At 35.1% G+C, this 19,968-nt stretch overlaps 1 protein-coding gene across 2 annotated transcripts in view; it reads right to left on the reverse strand.

The window, feature by feature from the left end:
• Nucleotides 1-3,138: 3,138 nt before the first annotated feature.
• Nucleotides 3,139-19,968, reverse strand: part of MND1 (meiotic nuclear divisions 1) — a 40,228-nt gene continuing 23,398 nt past the window's right edge. For both annotated transcript variants that reach the window (XM_015825729.1, XM_015825736.1), the window contains exons 5-8: nucleotides 17,418-17,492; nucleotides 15,466-15,580; nucleotides 4,531-4,575; nucleotides 3,139-3,338 (exon numbers count right to left, since the gene is read on the reverse strand). In XM_015825729.1, the coding sequence (XP_015681215.1) occupies nucleotides 3,232-3,338; nucleotides 4,531-4,575; nucleotides 15,466-15,580; nucleotides 17,418-17,492 (342 nt within the window). In that variant the 3' untranslated portion in view covers nucleotides 3,139-3,231. The remainder of the gene's footprint in view (nucleotides 3,339-4,530; nucleotides 4,576-15,465; nucleotides 15,581-17,417; nucleotides 17,493-19,968) is intronic.

Here is a 19,968-nt window from a genome sequence, read left to right on the forward strand (position 1 = left end):
AACCTGTTTCACTTGTTCACCCACTGAGTAAAACCTGAGGACCAATATATTTCATTCAGATAGCCCCAGTGAATATGGTCTTAATTAACCATTATGTCCAATCTTCTTTTACTATTTATCTGGACAATCTTATTTTTCACTTTATTTACTTTAATTTTTCATTCAACCATACTTAACTTTAAAAACCTTACAATGGACAAGGTACTTTTTCTTCAATAAGATATTTGATGTATGCTACAGAAGTTGTTAGTTGCCTTTGTGTTAAAAATACACCTTGAAAACTGTCAGGAGATTAATTCCTTTGCAAATATCATATGTTTAATACAAATAAGAGGGCAATATTTGTTAATAATTGCATTTCATAATCCCTTAATTCTTTGTATATGCAGTATTACGCATAACACATTTCACTTTGTCCTACACACACACACACAGTAGAAATGTTATGACTGGTTTATTCAGGTGCCATGGTATTGGTAACTTGTTTTGAAAAGGTTAGACAGTCTAATTTTAAGGCTGACACAAATCTAAACACACGATGTCTAGCCATCAAAGGCCAAGTTCCTCATATTAAGTTCATTGTGCTAGATAAGTAAATTTAGATCAAGACCAAACTAGACATATAACATGCCTGGACCTGCTACAAAGTAATCTTGAAGTTTAAGAACAATTATATAGGGAACTGGGCAAAATTAATTTATTTTGTATTTGAATCTGAAGTTAAAGATTATTAGTTAAAAATAGGCAAAAGTCTGCATATAATGCATGTTTAAGAAAATGATATACAAAAGTACATTATAGTAAGGAAAACTGCAAAAATTATATATTTGGAATAGGCAAACCAAAGTGAATAAGTTTGGGTAATGTCATAAAAATCCATTCTAATTTAATGCAAATTAATAAAAGAAAAATATAGATTGATTTTAAAATTATCTCTCCTCCCAAAAGAAAGATTCCAGAAAAATGGTTATAAATACATGCAAAAATTTGTAGTGCTGCTCAGCTGTCTTTCATTGTCAACTAAGGTTGTCAACTATTACTGGAATCAGTATCAGATACTTTTGTCCCAACTAATATATTCATATGACACAATATGTATAAATATATATAAATACAATATGTACACATATCCAAGGGCCCCATTCCAAAATCAACAAATTTATGAGAATAAATATTTCATAAAACACTCCATGGGCAAAATTAATTGGTCCACATCTACATACAAACATTATCTCACATGTAAACCATCCTCTCTGTGCATACACAAGAAAAGTGTAGTCATGACAAACAAGCAGACCTATTGGAAATCTGGCCTCTGCAAATATAAAGCTGTGCATACTAACTTCAACATTAATTCTGTTAAATTCATTTACACCTATTCTCTGGTTAAGTACATACAGGCTGCTATGCTATGGTTAGTCCTATTTACAGAAAGTCCTTCTCTTTTGAATTTTCATGAATATGAACAAAGCTATCTGCAACTCCAACCTAGAAGTCTATGGAGATTCTCAGTCATCCAGGTCATAGTTATCCTAAAGATGCTTTTTCACGAGGCAGCTAGACTTTCTTGTTTTTCTCTGAAGATGTTTCGCTTCTCCTCCAAGAAGCTTCTTCAGCTCCGACTGGATGGTGGGGAATGGAAAGATTTATATTCCTTGCAGACAGCTGTTCATTTGCATTCTTTTAGCAAGTTGTTAATGCTACCTGGAGGCTTATCTGTCTTCAGGGTCACCTGAGTAGTGCAAATGTGTGTGGTGCCTCCTTGGAACTGCCAGAGCCATTAGTAAATAGCCTAACCAAAGAATCCCCAAGACCGCCCCCACCCACCCAGACAGGCAAGACACCAGAATATAAACAGACAGCAAACAGCACTCCTTACTAGCACTGATGATGTTACCTAGTTAGGGTAATGAAACATCTGCAAGAAAACAAGCAAGCTCAGAGAGCATCAAGGACCCCACAATTTATACAACTATTACATGCTTTATTTTGGATTGTCCTAAGGGACGATCTGGGCAACAAGAGTGATAATGGAATAAATAGACCTCATTTAGCAATTTCATATGTGAAAACAGATTGGCTAAATGCATAATATATGGATATATTATACTAAGTATGTTTTTTGACCAAAATCTAGAAAGTTAGAGAAGTTGGAGAAGCAATACCAATTTTTATCAGTATTCATGTTTGTATACCATAGAAAAGCTTGTGTTTCTATATATTTGCCTCCTTATACTGGTTATTTCTGAAACAAGCATTCCGGGAGACATGGAGAAGAAAAATACATAGTGTGAAAACTAATAATTAAAATATTTATATTTTGCCTTTTAACTTCAGCAGGGGTCTAAAGTGGCTTATTGAACCTGAATTGAAATAATATAAGCTAGAACAAAACAAAGTACAGAACTAATGAAGTTGATAATGGGAGCAGAGTAGAGCTGCTGCAGTTGCTGTTGAAGAGGCTCATAGAAAAAAAAATAAGCTGCATTAAACTTAATCATACAGTATATTAAAAATTTCCAGAGTTTTTGAAGCAACATATTTTTCTTTGTTGTATATTTGTACTCTTGCATGAGTGGGTTTATATTTGAATCCTTTCATTAATAAATGCTATGAGATCTAATGAAGAATAAGAACTAAAACCTGCAAGCTCCTTATCAAGCATCAGTAATAAGCAAGCTCATTAATATTGTATTCTTTTTCCCCCACTAAATTATATGAATTGCCTTTTCCTTTAGATTTTACTTTTTAAAATAGTTCAGGGTTTTTCACCTCAATTTAAGAAAACTGATAAAACAACCAGTCTATTTAATTATGCAGCGGAAGTTAGCTTTTTTGAATTAAATATGTTGAAAAGATACTCAAGATAATATATTCCACTCAACTTCCAGGAAAAAATTCTTCATGTCATTAAAATCCTTTGATGCCTTTTAATTTTTCAAATAATTCTGAAGATTAAAAGTTAGTTTCTTGTCTCTTTCATTGTTTTGTAAAGGACTAGCTTGTTACGTTTATCATGCAACTAAAACCACAGATTTTAAAGCATAGAATCTGTAAAAAAAAAACTTTCTGTTTGAGACAATTATCGGGAAGATCAAAGTGTAAGAAAACAAAATTACTTCAGTGTTTTCAGTTTTTATTAACAGTACAAGTAATGGTAGGAATGAAATGAAATTTAAAATAAAGGCATCTTGAACAATATTAAGTTATGTGACATCCATTTAAATACTTTTAATCAACATAGTCAAAATCTTCTGGTATACTAAATGTTTTGTCAATTTTGTTGTCTTCAAATCCAAACTTCCGTTTAGCCCAAGATTTTACAGCAAATATATTATCTGTAAATAAAGTAGTTGAAAAATAATGGACATTAGGGCTTCAAGTGTTTATAATGATAATCATAGTAAAAGACCCTTAATGTTTAAAGTTAACATATCTATAAATTGTCATCCTGAGTCCCCTCCTCAGACATAAATCACCTTTTTGGTTGCAACATCTAACAGTGATTATTTTGTAATTTCCAGTTCTCATGTAGAGATGAGGATAAGAACTACACTGAAATCCCTTTCCTATATAAGATATTTCAGTAGTAATAGTTTTCCAAAAAGCAATTGATTGCACCATAGGCACAGGGCAAATAGTTCAGCACAAAATCTACTGAGCTTAGAACTTGACATACACACTTAGTAACTGAGGAGTTATTTTGAAAAGTCATATGTCTCTGGAAGTTTCAATACTGGTAGGCACCAGTTTTTCCTTTGTTTATTTAGATTCTATCTAGATTTTAACCGAAATTGTTTACTTCCCATTCAATTCAGGAATTTAAAAAAAGAAACCAATCCTTTCCTCTCCGTGATAAAATCGATGTTGAAACATGATTATGTACTAATTATTTTGAACTTGTTTACACATGACTGTTCCTGGAAAATTGTCCCAATGTGGAATATGATGTAATGTGATGAAATTGTAATTACAATATAAAATCATATACCATTCATATCATCATTCACAATCATCCGACAAAGACCAAATCAATCTGTAGGATTACCATGATTCATATACTACTGTGCACTCTAATTTAAAACCTCAAGTAACTTCAGATTAATGTACACACACATTTTACTGCTTTTTATTCAAATACTTGCTTAGTTTGCACCATTATTCATCATTATTTGTAGATTAGTTGAAGCTTGTCATTCAGTGTGTATGATTGTGTGTGTGTATATCTTAGCATCCAAACAATAACAGAAGTGATACCTAGCAAAAACTGAGAGCCTATATCTAACAATGAACAAAAACATTGAAATATTTGAATCAGAAATCACAAAAAATATATTTATGTTTGCATTTATGACCAATAGCAAACTTCACCAGTAATGTTATTTTTTGAGTTTTCAGCAATCTGTTGCCTGGCAAATAAGTCACTTCTATGTAAAAATAGTAATTAAAATCTTAAATTAAAAATTGTTTTTTCCATGTATTTATTTTTGTTCACAGAAGAATGTGTAAAATAATGTAATGCATACATACCAGTCCATCTGTTGGCTGCTTCCTTGGCTATTTTATTTGCTTGACCTAAAAAGAAAAATAAATAAATAAATAAAATTCCATAGAAGCAATTCTTTAGATCAATAACTGAACAGATTCAAAAGAATAAAACTATATTTTCAAACTTATTATACATTTTAAATAACTTGAAAATGTTTTACTGTTCTTTTGAAGTTAATGTTCAACCAATTCTCAAAGATTAGTGAAGTTACACCAAAGTGAAAATATATGCTGAAGTAATGGCTTCTACCAGTTACATCTGAAATTTCTTGACATATATCTTGCTGTATTATAGGAAAATAAGAATCTTTTAGTGCTTCACTGAATTGGAAGAGGCTGTGCTCTAAGAAGAAACACTCTATTGTACAAAAATTTTAAAATTAGGGTATCTGAATTCTGTGATGCATAATAAAGAATTTTATTTGAAATAATGCTTTTATTACTACTTTTCATCAAAGATGAATATATTTATAAAAAAACAAAACATTGACGAATTACAGAATCTTGTAAAATCCCTTGCTCATTTGTTATAAATTATTGGGGCAACTTCTTAATGTTCCAGTTCATATATTCTCGTTATTCAAATTCCTTGCTATGGGAGAATTTATGAAATGGGAATTGGCAGCTAGTAAAGTTCATAAGTGTATGCTGAAAAAGCTTCTGTATCCAAAGTTCTACACCAATGTGTTTGATTGCTTATAGAAACAGACTACACTGTTTAAGGTGAACACCTAAAATATATACATCCATTTTATGAGACTATTTAATCACATACCAAAATAATACAGAAATATTTCTAGGCTAGCCTATGATCACTCAAAAGATTGTGGGGAAGGGGCTATTGGGACACATGGAAACTAGTCTTATAGCAAATAAGGTTTTACAGTTTTCTTCTAATTTTCTGAATTGCATACTCCAGCAGGCTTCCATAGTGAGATCCTGAAATTATTTATAATTCTCACATCCACATATAGCCCTGGTTTGTCAGTACCTGTCCAGCACTTTAGTGGCAATGGTCAATGTACAAGTTTGTCTCTAGGAATGAGAAAAATTAATGCAACATAAAATGTTTTATTGTTATAAATTTACACTATTAGCAAGACTGAATTTGCAAAATGAACTGTTAAATATGTGGCAGAATAAGTGCCCAACTCCAAATCCTAGCCTATAACATGAAGAACTATTTTATTTAAAACTTGCAGATGAGATCATACAGCTGCTTTAAAAAAAAGTGCAAGTATTTAGAAAAGTTTCCACAGTTTTGACTTTGATTATAAATCAAAAACATTTTTAAAATGAAACTTAGTATGCTAAACTATTTAGTAAATAAAAATATAACTTCAGATTAAAAATCATAATAATAAATTTAAAATAAATTAAAGGAAGGAAGGAAAAAGAAAAGAAAAAAGGATCCTGTAAATTACACTACAAAGATAGGTTCTCATCTAAAATGATATGTATTCCTTGAAATGATAAAATGAATCATGAATAAAATTATGATTTCACTAGGACTAAAAATAAATATCTCAATTACTTTTAATAATCATATTTTAATCAAAATATCAAGTAAATTAATGATAAAATTTTACAACTTTATAAATCTGTTTTATTGGAAATAAGCAAAAATACTTAAAATTTGAAACACTATTTGTAATAGGATGTTCTTGCTTGCTTTTGCATAATTTCTGAAATTTGGGTTTTATTTTGTACATAACTATTCTTATTCACTGAAATCAAAGAAAAAGAAAAAAAGGGAAGTAAAAACTTTGCTTCAAAATGCTGCAGTTTGCAAAAAAAAACCTGGCGGGCAATAAACTTTTTTCACTCTTTCCTCCCATGCAGACAGAGTATGATAACAACCACAGGCCATTTTCTCTTTCCTTTCTAGCCTAGTTTTTGAGTCCCTTGGCATTCTTGCAACTTTTTCCTTCTTCATAATCATTTTCCCTTGCTCTCTGTTGCAATTCTATCTGTAAAAATATGGTCTTACAGTCCAGGGGGATCTGCAACCCTCATGTTAAGAAATCCTCTTATACAGTACAAACAGAATTTCATTTTTTTTATTGTATTAAGATGTTCCTCCTTGCTCCTCTGCCAAATATTGATAGAGAATAAATAAAATTGCTGCAAATCAGCTATAGATTTTCCCTGCAAGTATTGTATAATATTTTTAGCCAGACCCCAGACCCCTAAAATCTACAGTTATAAGATGAACATAGGCATCTTGAATAAATAGTGATACATCCAAATTAACATTAACAATCTTATCAATGTTGGCCCAAAATAGGACTACAGAGTAAGACCAAACTCTGAGTAAGTTCCAACTCCTGAGTTAATTTTAACCATCCTGTATAAAACCTATCTGAAGCTTCCAATGTACATGAAACAAAATTTTGTTTTAAAGCACCACTCCATTGGTTTACAAAGATAGAACACTCAAGTTGTTAGTGCAGAAGTCACATAAATAACTTGCAGCAATTTCATCAATTTTGTATGACAGTTATTTGCTTAAGTGTTATTAAGATACCGTTCTTGCTCTCAGGCCATGGAGATCTATTAAAAAATTGTTCAGGACATGTCATCACATGGAGTTTCTATCTCTGTTCCGATTCTGTTCCAATGAGGCAGGCTAAATGAAGTTGATCTGACAGGCAAATGGAGTTTTCTGTCAGAAAATGCAATACAATCCACTATTTTGTATCCATACTCTGAGGGAGGTCAATGAGCAGTAGGTTTCCAGATGCTCTGATGCAGGACCATTCATTCTCTAGCCATGAGGCTCTGAGGCTCTATTATCCCTTGTGCTTTTCTGCTAGAGAGAGCCCACCCAAGCAACTGGAAAAGCTCTGTGCTTGCTACAGAACAGAAAGAAATAGTGGGAGCAGAAAAACTAGAAGCCTCTGTGGAATAGAAAATCTCCTAAGGAGACAGGCACCCTTTATCCTCCCTGCTTCTGTTCCTTGCACTTGCTCTTATCTCTGAATTTACAAGCAGCAGTCACCTACAAGTGAGGGTAGCAGTTTTGGAAGCACATCAAGAAGTATATTGTGAGGGGGGGGGGAAAGCAGATTTAAAAGGAGCAGGCCTTCCGCTACCTCAGGGACACAGGTAGTCCTCAAGTTACAAAGGCAATTGGGACTGGACTTTCCAACAGGAAGTTATGTGGTCATAAAGTGTGATGTCAGGTGACTGCATTGCTTAGTCCTTGTTGCCATGATTAAGCAAAGTTTGCAGGTCCTTAAGTCAGGACCTCATGTGACCATGACTTGTGATCTTGGAAGACTGCTCTCTTACAACAAGCAGTCAATGGGGAAGCCAGCATGAAGTCATAGGCCCTGGGCAGCTTGCAAGCAGGCCAGCAGATGGATGCGTGCTAATGAGTGCAGCCCCAAAGGAAAGGGCTCTTGTAGTGCTGTGCAAATATTGGGCAAACAGGCATGTTCTACAGATTGCAGGCAGGAAGTGTGCTGTGGGTGGGCCCATGCAACTAATCTCATACTTTGTAGTGGGCTCCTTAGGAAAAAAGATGGTAGAATCGACTTATGGGAGCAACTTGCGACCTTCCCTTCCAGCTTCCCCATTGACTTGGATCAGGTGACCATACAATGCTGCAACCACGCAGGTGCCTGAATCACAATCACGTGATTAAAAGGATGATGTGACAGTTGGAACTTTGAGCTTTGGTCATAAGTACCATTCATTCGGTGCTACTGAAAGAGTAATTGTTAACTGTAGGTGTTAATCCCACAAAAACATATAACCAAGGTAAACACAGCAAGAAAAGAGAAGTATGAAGGATCAACTGCAGATATAATACAAATATAGCAGTGGTGGCAAACCTATGGCACTAGTGCCAGAGGCGGTATTCGGAGCCCTCTGTGGGCACGCACACTGTCGCCCCAGCCTCGCCTTCCCCTGTAGCCCCCACCTCACCAGCAGCCCCCCTGGAGAAGAGTCACCCCCAGGTGCGACCCGTGCGGAGCTGCACAGCCAAGCACATGGCAGCTGGGCAGCAGATGATGCTGGGGGGTGCGGGTGTGGCCACCATGGCGCTGCAGGGCCGCCAGGGTGATCGGCGTGCCGTGGATGGTGCTGAGAGTGAGCGAGGTGAGGGCGGAGCAGGGCGAGAGCGGGCAGGTAGAGCGGGGGCGGGCCGGTTTTGGGGCACTCGGTCTCTAAAAGGTTCACCATCACTGAAATATAGTTCCAGTTATAAATTTCTGGAAAGATAATAAAATAACTTTACATTATTCATTCAAAATTCTTCCAGTAGTTTTTCCACTGTCAACATATTTCTTAGAAACAGCACTCAATAGAGAAAAATAGTTTGTGGGAAGGCAATTAACAAGACAAAATTTATGCCATATTGGTGTTGTATTTGAGAGTACACTATATCTTTAGGTATTAATATTGGGTTTACTATAATCAAAAGGGGAAAGGGGAAGAACAAGAAAAGAGATCTAAATGTATTAGAACCGTCAACCTTTTTTTATGAAGTTGTCATTTTAGAAAGTGTGGAGTATTATGAAATAACAAATTATTACTTTAATAAAAAATATACCGTAAGTATAATTTGAATTTTCATTGAGAATATACTGGCAATGTAGTGAAATAAAAGGAAAAAGAAAAAACTTTTGACCTGGGAAAAACATCAAGCATGAATAGCTGAATTTACAAAACAAGAAGTAGCTTGGACCAGTATGAGTTGTCAGCTTGCAAATATCCACCAACAAGCAAGTTTTGTAGTTTCTTTTTCAGCTAACAATAGCCAAATACCCTGAAACACTTTCAACTTAGTTATCAAATAACACAGTATGTGATAAATCCCCCCCCCCAATCCAAAAGAAAACATTTCTGTAATGCTACTCTATCTTTGGCTTGGATTCATTTATTCCAGTACCTTCTAAAATCATAATTGATAGACGCCCTGGAGTTGCAGCCAGGTACTTTTCTGAAAGAATAATTCTTTGTATTTAACTAATGAGACAACTACTGTAAAAGCAATGACTGTTTTCTAGGTCATTAGAACAGTAACCTATTGTAGGCAAATCCTATTCAAATGCTGACAATAAAAAGTAGTGAATTCTAAAGTACAATAATTTTTATTTTTAAGATATAAATTTGCTTCAATAACAGAAACTGGAAAATTGAACTTAAAGAGTGAATCCAAAATTAGTGAAGTATTATAAAATAGAAATTCATTTTAAAGAGAGACACATCCCATTTAAAATAAGGCTGATTTATACCAATTAATATGCTATTTTTAAGTATATGTTTTATAATTAGTGCAGTATAGGGCTTTCTAACCTATAATGCAGGAACCTACCGAGAAGGCTTTAGCATAACTGCTGCATATATGCTTCTCTGTGTCCTGCAAGTATTATATTTTGCTATAACACTATAGAGGTAATCCTCGACTTATGACCTCAATTAAGCCCAACATTTATGTTGCTAAGTGAAACATTTGTTAAGTGAGTTTTGCTCCATTTTACAATCTTTCTTGCCACACTTTTAAGTGAATCATTACAGTTGTTAAGTTAGTAACATTGTTAGGTGAATCTGGCTTCCCCATTGACTTTGCTAGTCAGAAGGTTGCAAAAGCTGATCACATGAGCCTGGGGACACTGCAACCTTTATAAATACGAACCAGTTGCCAAACATCCGAATTTTGTTGATGTGACTATGGGGATGCCACAATGGTAATAAGTGTGAAAAACAGTCATAAGTCACTTTTTTCAGTGTTGTAACTTTGAATAGTCACTAAATGAACTGTTGTAAGTCGAGGATTACCTGTATATAGCTTGTGAAACCTTAATAAAATGCAGAATTTGACTTGATAATAAAATTCAAAGCTGGACGCATACTAACAAAAAAAAGCACCGATATTTATAAAATGTAAATTAACTTAGTCTACATCTATCTGGAATTTCAGAATTGAGAAATCAGAATTTCAAAGAAGATAACTGGAATCAAAACTAAACATTGAGCAAATTAGGACATGAAAGTGATACTATTTTATTAGTCAAGAGCAGGGGTAGGCAACCTTGGCTCTTTTATGACTCGTGGACTTCAACTCCCAGAATTCCTGAACCAGCATAGCTGGCTCAGGAAATCTGGGAGTTGAAGTCCACGAGTCATAAAAGAGCCAAGGTTGCCTACCCCTGGTCAAGAGTAAAGAATTAATTCTTTATAAATGTAAAAGGAAAAAATGGAAAATTTGATTTACTTAAATGCTGACAAAGGTAATATAAATCTGCATGCTGGCTGAATTAAAAGTTTGTGGTAAAGAAGTGGAAAGCAGTAAGTAATTTTGTTGGGTTTTTTTTATTCCAGAATATATTATGGAATTATGGAACCCCTAATCCCCAGGGTGATTTGGCAGCCCTCTCTTTTAGCATTTCAGAAGACCATCAAGACCTGGCTTTTTATCCAGTTGCCAGGATAGAATCAGGATATAATTACTGGGTTTTATTGTTGTTATGAACTGTCAAGAGTAGTGTTCAAAATGTATACATACAAATGTAGGCTAACTTTTAATATTTCTTGCTCTGAACCGTAAAGGCAGATGTGACTTTGCTTATGCATTTTCTCAATTTAAGAGAAATCCATAATACATGTTGTGGCAAGAAAACCGCGATGTCACGTGACGCGACTTTTTTCCCATTGCCGGCAATGGGGTGGGCGCGGTTTTGGTGTGACGCATTCGGCCCGCGGGCCAGCAGTTTGACACCCCTGACCTAGACACCTTGCAATATCCCTGTCCCAAACTCTCCAAGGGTCATCAGCAAATGCAACCAATCCCATCTTTGTGCTATATACCGGCCTGAACCTAGACTGAAAAGAGCTCAAATAATTTGCTTCATCCATGGCTCTCTGAAGCTGAGAATTACCCCTTAATCAATCTTTCCAAATGGTTGGAGGCTGGACAAAAGTTGTCTAGCAAGGCTGCGTCAAGGAAGGTCTCTTGAGAAGGAGGAGCACCATCTCCTCCTTCAGGGCAGGAAGTATACCCCCTCCTACAAAAAGAAATTAGCTACCATTTGGACCCAGCCACATGCCACTTCCAGGAAGCTTTAACAAAGAGGGGCACAGATCTAGAACACAAGTAATCAAGCTCACAGCTGCAACGACCCCATTCACTTCTTCAGAATAAACTGGCTCAAAATCCTCCTAGATAACAGGGTTCAGATGTGTTGTAGTCACTTCCAAAAAAAAACCTGCCTAGCCAAAGTCCAATTCCAAATGAAGTTGAGAGACTTTATCTGATAGATGCTGAGAATTTTTCTTCACAGTTAAAACAGATGGAATAGTTGCAAATAGTGTGTCAGAGAAATATAGAGAAGGTAACTGTAGAGTAGAAGGCAAAGAAACCTAGAAAAGATCAGACAAAATAAGGACATTTCAAAATCAAAGCAAAGATCAGAATAATTAAAGCATAGTCTTTCTAATAGTAATGGGACTGTTGTGAAAACTGGACACTGGGAAAGACTGAAAAACATACACCTTGGATTTATGGATCTGGAGGTCATTACAAAGAGTATCAGGGTCTGCAAAAGAAACAGTCAATCAGTTCTGGATCAAATAAAGGCTAATTGCTCTCTTGAGATAAGAATCAGCAAGAAGAAACTTAAATACTTGATGTGAATGCATGATGGATTAAAAAGAATTATTGTGCTTGGCAAGAAAAGCAAAAAAGGAAAGTCAGTGGATACAGTGGATAGTAGGGATCAAATGAATCCTTGGAAAGTCCCTGAAAGAGTAATATAATTGTCAGAACAAGCTTGTGAACTTTTGCTCATAAGGTCACCATTTATTGTAAACAGTATATATCAACTGGAAATCTTGGAAGGCCTTCTGTTCTTTATTTTCCACACTTTTGCACTATATTATTAAGCTACATATGAAAGTTAAATCTTGAATAATTATCAGTATTTTTATGAGATGAACTGATGGTATCAGTTCAAACCTGAAACAAGTGGCTAGCTCACAAATGATAAAAGGCAGAATTTGCTTTCTGTTCTTATTTTCCACTTTTGTAGTATATGCACTAATACAAAATAATAAAGACAAGCTAATTCCTATCCAGATATCTAGGAGGTGGAAACTGGGAACTGTTATGTAAAACTGAAAAATACAGCAATAGATTTTTTAGATCACTTTCCACTGCTGAACACAAAGTCAAGTGCTCAACAAACTAAGTAAAAGACAAGTTATATCTTTTGTTACTAAATCCTTGACAAGTGATTTTTGAATAGCAATGTTATTGACATTATTAGATTTTACAATGCATGCTGATTAATACTCAAATTCCAAATATTTTAACAATGTAGTTCCATATGCTAACTTTTAATATTTCTTACTCTGAACCGTAAAGGCAGATGTGACTTTGCTTATGCATTTTCTCAATTTAAGAGAAATCCATAATACATGTTGTGGCAAGAGATAATGCTTACTTACATACATGCAACTAAAGATTTAACTGAAAACAGCAAATAGGATCATCCAAAATTTTCCTTGTACAAAGAATTTACTATAACTCATCCAGTAAAAGTAAAAGTACAACTAAAGAATCAGTTTTATAGAAAAGGAAAGGAGAAGCCAATTTACTCACATCCTGAAAGTAGATTAGACAATATATTTTAAATGATCATCTCTCAGTATTTGTCATCCACAAATACTTTTATGAGTGTTTTTATTACCAATAACATACAGTTAACAACTGAATGCATTTATTCCTGACATTTAAACTTAATTGTCAATACTTCTATTACTAAAGCAGTCCCATGTTCCAAACAGAGGCTCCCCACAAAGAGAGAAAAACAGTGGTCACTGTCAGGTTTTAGAGAGCTGTCAAAGTTGAGGAAAAGTCAGCTTTCTTAATCACCTTACAACATTGCTTCTTAACTGCTTTTTGGATACTACGAACATTTGACATAAGTTTTATCATACTAAATGATTCTCCTTCAATCCTCAGCAAAAAAAAGTTTTTATTGCGTAAGTTTTAAGAATTAAAAAAACTGAAACAAACAGCAAAAGGGTGATTAGAATGTTGATTTGGAAAGTTATACAGGTAATCCCTGAGTTACAAGTGTTCACTTAACACTTGTTCGAGGTTACGTGACAAGCGCTCCCTAGTATTTACGAGCAAGTCCCAAATCACAAATATTGCAGCACCACGGCAGTCGTTCACCCTTACGAATAACTACAGAGGCTCTGCAACATTCACCCTATTCCCCGCCACACAACTGCTTCCCCCTCCCTTCCTGCCACACCGGATACACTCACCTTGCAAAATCTGACTTCTCTCTGCCACGGTTGCCTTCCCTTTGAGGGAGAGGAGAGTTGGCTTGGAAATGCTTTTTGTGTCGACCATGAAAGCTCCTGGGTGCCATAATATCGCACGACTTCAAACACAAATTCTCTGCAAAAGACATCATGGCCCCCAGAAGCTTCCATTCTCAGGGGGAGAATTGTTTGCTTTGTTTGCATGCGTATGAGGCAAAGCGTGTAATCAGAGTTGGCCGGGCACAGGAACGAATGCCATCCGTTGCCCGGGTGTGCTGCTCACTTGCATGCGCCGGCCTTAGTTTGAAGGCAGAAAGGAAGCCTTCAATTGAGCAGGGAGGCATCGTGGAGCCAGGTCCCTTGTACCTGGGTCCAAGCTGCCTGAAGGCAGGACAAGAAGCAACGGATGGAAACTCATCAAGGAGAGAAGCAACCTAGAACTAAGGAGAAACTTCCTGACAGTTAGAACAATTAACCAGTGGAACAACCTGCCTGCAGAAGTGGTGAATGCTCCAATACTGGAAGTTTTTAAGAAGAGACTGGACAGCCATTTTTCCCGAAATGGTATAGGGTTTCCTGCCTGAGCAGGGGGTTTATTATTATTATTATTATTATTATTATTATTATTATTATCTTTACCAGTGATGGGATTCAAATATGTGAACAACTGGTTCTCTGTGTGGATGCCGCTTCCAGAAGTCCATTCTGAGCCTGAGCAACAAAAAATTAGCTACTGGTTCTGCCGAAGTGGTGCGAACCGGCTGAATCCCACCACTGATCTTTACTAAGTCCTATTGTCACTGCAGCCTTTATATTGAGACTGTCTCCTCTGAAAAAAGGGATTCCACACCCAGTCTGAATGGTTTTAACCTATATCTATTTGTCAACATATCTAAATGTGAACGCACGAGGGTCAATAGGTAGAAGCAACAACAGTTTTTTCTCTTCTTGGCAGGCATCTTCTAACATGGCTATAATATCATTCATTTCAACAGCTAAGTCCTAAGGCAGCCTTACTGATTTCAAAGTGAACGCCTAATCTACAAATAGTGGCTATCCTGATCTTCATTAGCCATCCAAATGGTGGTAAGTATAGTCATATCCTGATTCAAGTAAGGGCAGCAAAAATAGCAAAAGTAACCACATCTCACTGACTATATTGCCAATATGATGTTGTTTTATCCACTGTTCACATGTGCACCAATCCAGCTGAACCAGTTTTCTAAGTCTTCTCTTCTATCTTCTTCTCTTTGCCACTTGACTGTCTCCTTATAGACACAAACCTTCAGTTATCTTTGACATAGATTTATGCTGCCCTTTCACATGAATTTACAACCATCAACCATCATATAAGACAAACCAAGATGACAGAAATGACATCTTAATCCAAGCCACAATTTGTTTTCCAAAACATACCTTCTATTCTGCAGATTCATACTCTCAGCATACGCACACATGCACAAACATACTCACAAATACCAAAAAGGAAATATATAGTGATTGTGACCAGGAAGGAGGTACCAAGAGTTAAACATTCATCAATGAAAATACCACTGTTTGAAAGCTATGGAAATGGTATTATTATGAAAAGTACTGGAAAAAATTAGTATTATAATACTAGACAGAACTTACGGATTTCTTCAATAATATCTGGATCACATTCTTTGTATTTATCTACTTCTGTCTTTAGATGGTCTTTCTTCTGTTGTAAGGCACTAAATTCCTTTATTAGTGCTGCACGTTCTGCCTGAATACATTTAATTTGGGAGAATCCAAAATAAAATAATCATCATTATCATTACAATTTATCAAGGTTTATGGTCACTGCCCATACAGAGAATCCAATTTCTTTCAAATCTAGCAGATAAAACTGGTGCACTGTAACATTTTTTCTATCATATATAAGTGCAATATAATTATGACAGTAATACAATGAGACAGGATTTCTATTTTATTTATTTAGCATATGCAAATTTAGTTTAAATATAATGTCAGTGTGTCTGTCTATTTTTATACACACACACACAGAGGTAAAATCCTCAACTTACAGTTACAATTGAGACCAAAATTTCTGTTGTTAAATGAGACATTTGTTAAGTGAATTTGCCCCATTTTACGACTTTTCTTGCCACACTTGTTAAGTGAATCATTGCAACTGATAAGTTAGTAACCCAGTTGTTAAGTGAATCTGATTTCCCCATTGACATTGCTTATCAAAAGGTCGCAAAATGTGAGCATATAACCTTGGGACATAGCAAGTCATAAATATGAACCTGTTGCCAAGCATCTGAATTTTGATCACATGATCATGTGATGCTGCAAAGATCATAACTGTGAAAAACAGTCATTAAGTCACATTTTTCAGTGCCGTTGTAACTTTGAACGGTCACTAAATGAACTGTTGTAAGTCGAGTACTATCTGTATATATAAAATTAATATGTGGACAATACAATATAGAAGATAATATATTAAGTAAAGATAAAACCAAAATAAAATCACCATAATATGGAGCCATGGAATTTCAATGGGATAGATATAATCTGATATCTAAGGAAGCTAACCATCTAACTGCTTCTAGTGTGGCTGCGGTGAAATCATCCCAGGTACCTTGAAATTTCCTGAGGGGCCATTCTTGAACTATGAAGTATATGAAGGGATATGAAATATAGACTACCTCCACAATGGTATACCCCGGGCAACGTACTGTCTTAACAGGGCAGCTAAAAGTCTATATACACAATAACCGAACTGGACATTGCATCTCTTATGGTCAAAAACTACAGAGGCAGCAATTAGACAGGATTTATACTATCTGTTAAATATATATTTCAGGGCCAAGTAGAAAAGCATGTGTATTTTTGGCAATAATGGTTTAAGTAGGTACAGATTATTAGAATGAATCTCTAGTTACAGTCCTTATAAATCCATGTTCATAATCTAGTATGGTATGAATACTTTAAAGGAAAGTGTAACAAATTAAAAAAGGATTTAGAAATAAAATGATTTCTAAAATATATTTAGAATTTCAAAGAAACTCCCCTCATGTAACATATAATAGTACTATTTCAGAGCTGTGTTTTAGGTCAGAGATCCCCAACCTTTTGGGCACCAGGGACTGGTTCCGTGGAGAGAGGTTTTTCTGGGGACCGTAGGATGCGTGGTTTTGTGTGCTGCCTGCATCTCGCGGATAGGGCTTTGCTTGTTTGTGCGGACCAGTTGTTGGCATGCGGTGGCCCAGTACTGGGGGTTGGGGACCCCTGTTTTAAGTAACACAGATAACCCTGCGCTTTATAGCTGCCACTTACTCAAAATCCATATTTTCATCCTGACCACTATATTTCAAATTGGAATTCCACCTGAACTTGGGGCATGGCAAAATAGGGATTCCATGGTATTCCCCCCCACACACCAGATTTTTTTTAAATTATTTCAGAAGGCATCATAAAAGAATACAAAATGTCACACGATTTAATGATATTAATGTCATGCAGTAATTTTTAGGGCCTTTAAGCCACCACGCAAAATTACACATGGCAAATGGGGTTTGATTCGTTGCTAATCAGTGTTCCAAAATAAAACGTACAGTATCTTGCCGCCCAATTTTTGATTGCTTGATGCTTTCTTCTAAATCCTTTTTCTTCTGACAATATTCTGAGAACTAAAGGAAAAGAAAAATATTATATAATTAATATTTATATTCAATATTCATTTTTTAAATTTCATTTTCATTTTAAGAAATGACATTTAGTTTCAAATGGTCTTAGATTTCTATAATATGTCTGTTCGTAAGATGGCTATTATGGTTAATTAATCATAACAAAATATCCATTTACTGGAAGATTATTAAAGGATAGCTTCTTTCTGCTGGATAACAGAATTATACAGTGCAAACATATGTGGAAAGAAAGACACTTAAGATAGGAATATATATTTTTTAAGAAAGCATTTCTCTGAGATAGGAAGTAGGTGATGAAAATCCAAATATCAGTGTAACCAATAAGTGATACTTTATACCTAGACCGACACAGGTAGAATATTCATGCATGCAAAGATGAATTCTCCATCATACTAGCTTATTTTGCTTTTTTTCTGTGCAGATCAGTAATCTTAATAAAATATCAAGCTACAGCCAAACCATTCATTTTTATTTCTCCAGGATTATCAAAGGGGACTAGGTAAGTCTTAAAAGTCTTATAATGCTAATAGCTGGTGCTTTGCAGCAAGTCAACATTCACTTATTATTTTTAATTAAAAATATTTTTTTAAATTAAAATAGGTAAAGAGTTTATCCGAAGAAACTGTTCATTAACAAACTTGAGCACATCAGCAATACACTGCTTATCCTATCATATCATATTCATATCTATTACCAGACATCAGTGTCAAGACATATGCTTTTTATGTTAATGTTTATGGTTCAATCCTTTGCTGCTTTATGCAGAAATGGAAAAAAATATCTTTCTAACACAAACTATTACATTTAATGAGGAGGTGCAAGTGTGAAATAAGATATTACAGTTGTTGTGAGAACCACCATTCACAAAGTAATAAGCAAAAATCATACACCAAACCAATTATAAAAACAAAGCATAACTAAAAACCGCCGATCTCGTTCAAAGGTCAATTTAAACTCTGATTTAGTGATAAATGGGGCTAGCTGAAATTCATGTGACATTTAAAATCTTTCACAAACAATTATTATAATTTTATATATTTATGAGATTTAGATGACTGCAGGTCTTTTATACAATAACCCTGGGTAGCTCACAAAAACAACAATAAAACCAAAGAAAAAACAGTAACAGCCTAAAAAATAAAAACAGTATAAACAGCAAAAACCAACTCCCAAAGCCCAAGAACCAAACTCCTTTATGTTGACATTTATACCTCACCCTAGCCTCACCCTAGTCCAACACTTAGGAGAAGAGCCACTCCCTCAAGATCTTCTAGATTCTGAAGGCTAAGAGGTGGGAGGCTTGCCAACTCTCAGGGCAGTGGCTGCCACTGAGAAGTTACACTTTTTGGATTTCATTAGATGACAACACTTAAGGGAGGGGACCCTGGGATATACCTTCCCTATTCCACTTGGTGGAATGGGCAAACATCCTTAGGGAAACAAGGTCCTTCAAATAACATTCAGGGTTTTAAAGGTGCTATTCAGACTTTTAATTGCAACCAGTACCTTGCAGTAAAACAGCTGAAAAATGACTAAGCCATGAGTGACTATGATAAATGTATTTTATCAGTTTGTGTGTATATACAAACATATATTACATACCGAAAACACGGCTATATAGGTGGCATAGTGTATGTGTATTAAATTTATCAAATGGTTTTCTAGAGGGGGTAATTGGTTTAATTTATGGCAACAGAACACACTCATTGGCTTATCAATTCCTTGAAGATAATTTGTTAGGTTTTAAAACAGTTCTTCTCACACCTGGGTAAATTATCTAAAATCAGGTAAACCGTGTTTTTTTCTTCAGCTAATAATACACAAATCACAGGGACGTTTAAATAAGGACATTCTGATAAGTATTAAAAATAACTTTTTGATAAATGGTTTTGGCAATGAAGGAAAAAGTTTGGGAAGTGCTACTTTAAGATGTCACAATAAATCTCTATTTTTGATGAACTAATCTTAACTTTGTAGATGGCAGCAGCTGCTGATAAACTTATAGAAAGGCATTCTTAAAAGTTTGAAAGGGTATAAATTCTGCATGAATTTAATAAATACAGAAAAAGTGCTATAATCTCAATATTTTATATGTTCTGAATTTAAGAATCTGAATAATCAGCAGCATGTCTTTTTAATATCTGTAAGTATATAGACTATTGGATGAGTTGCTGTATTTTAATGTCTCTGAAATGTTTGCTAATATAGCAATTTTCATGATCGGATTTCCAGCTAAAACTGAGAATGGTCCAACAGCATAACATACAAACTATATTACTAAGGTTCTGTTCTGTTGATTTACTGACAAGTAAATTGTAGAATCTACTCTATCCACATTGCCTTATATGGGAAAGCCTCTCAAAAGGTATTTTTGCACAGGATATTTTTATACAGCAACTCACTCATTTTTGCAGCAAAGATGAAAATCTTTGGATCTCAGCTTTTTACATCCCAGCAT

Source organism: Protobothrops mucrosquamatus, unplaced genomic scaffold (assembly GCF_001527695.2).
Source record: "Protobothrops mucrosquamatus isolate PMUCROS unplaced genomic scaffold, P.Mucros_1.0 scaffold_201, whole genome shotgun sequence".
NCBI classification, from domain to species: Eukaryota; Metazoa; Chordata; class Lepidosauria; order Squamata; family Viperidae; genus Protobothrops; species Protobothrops mucrosquamatus.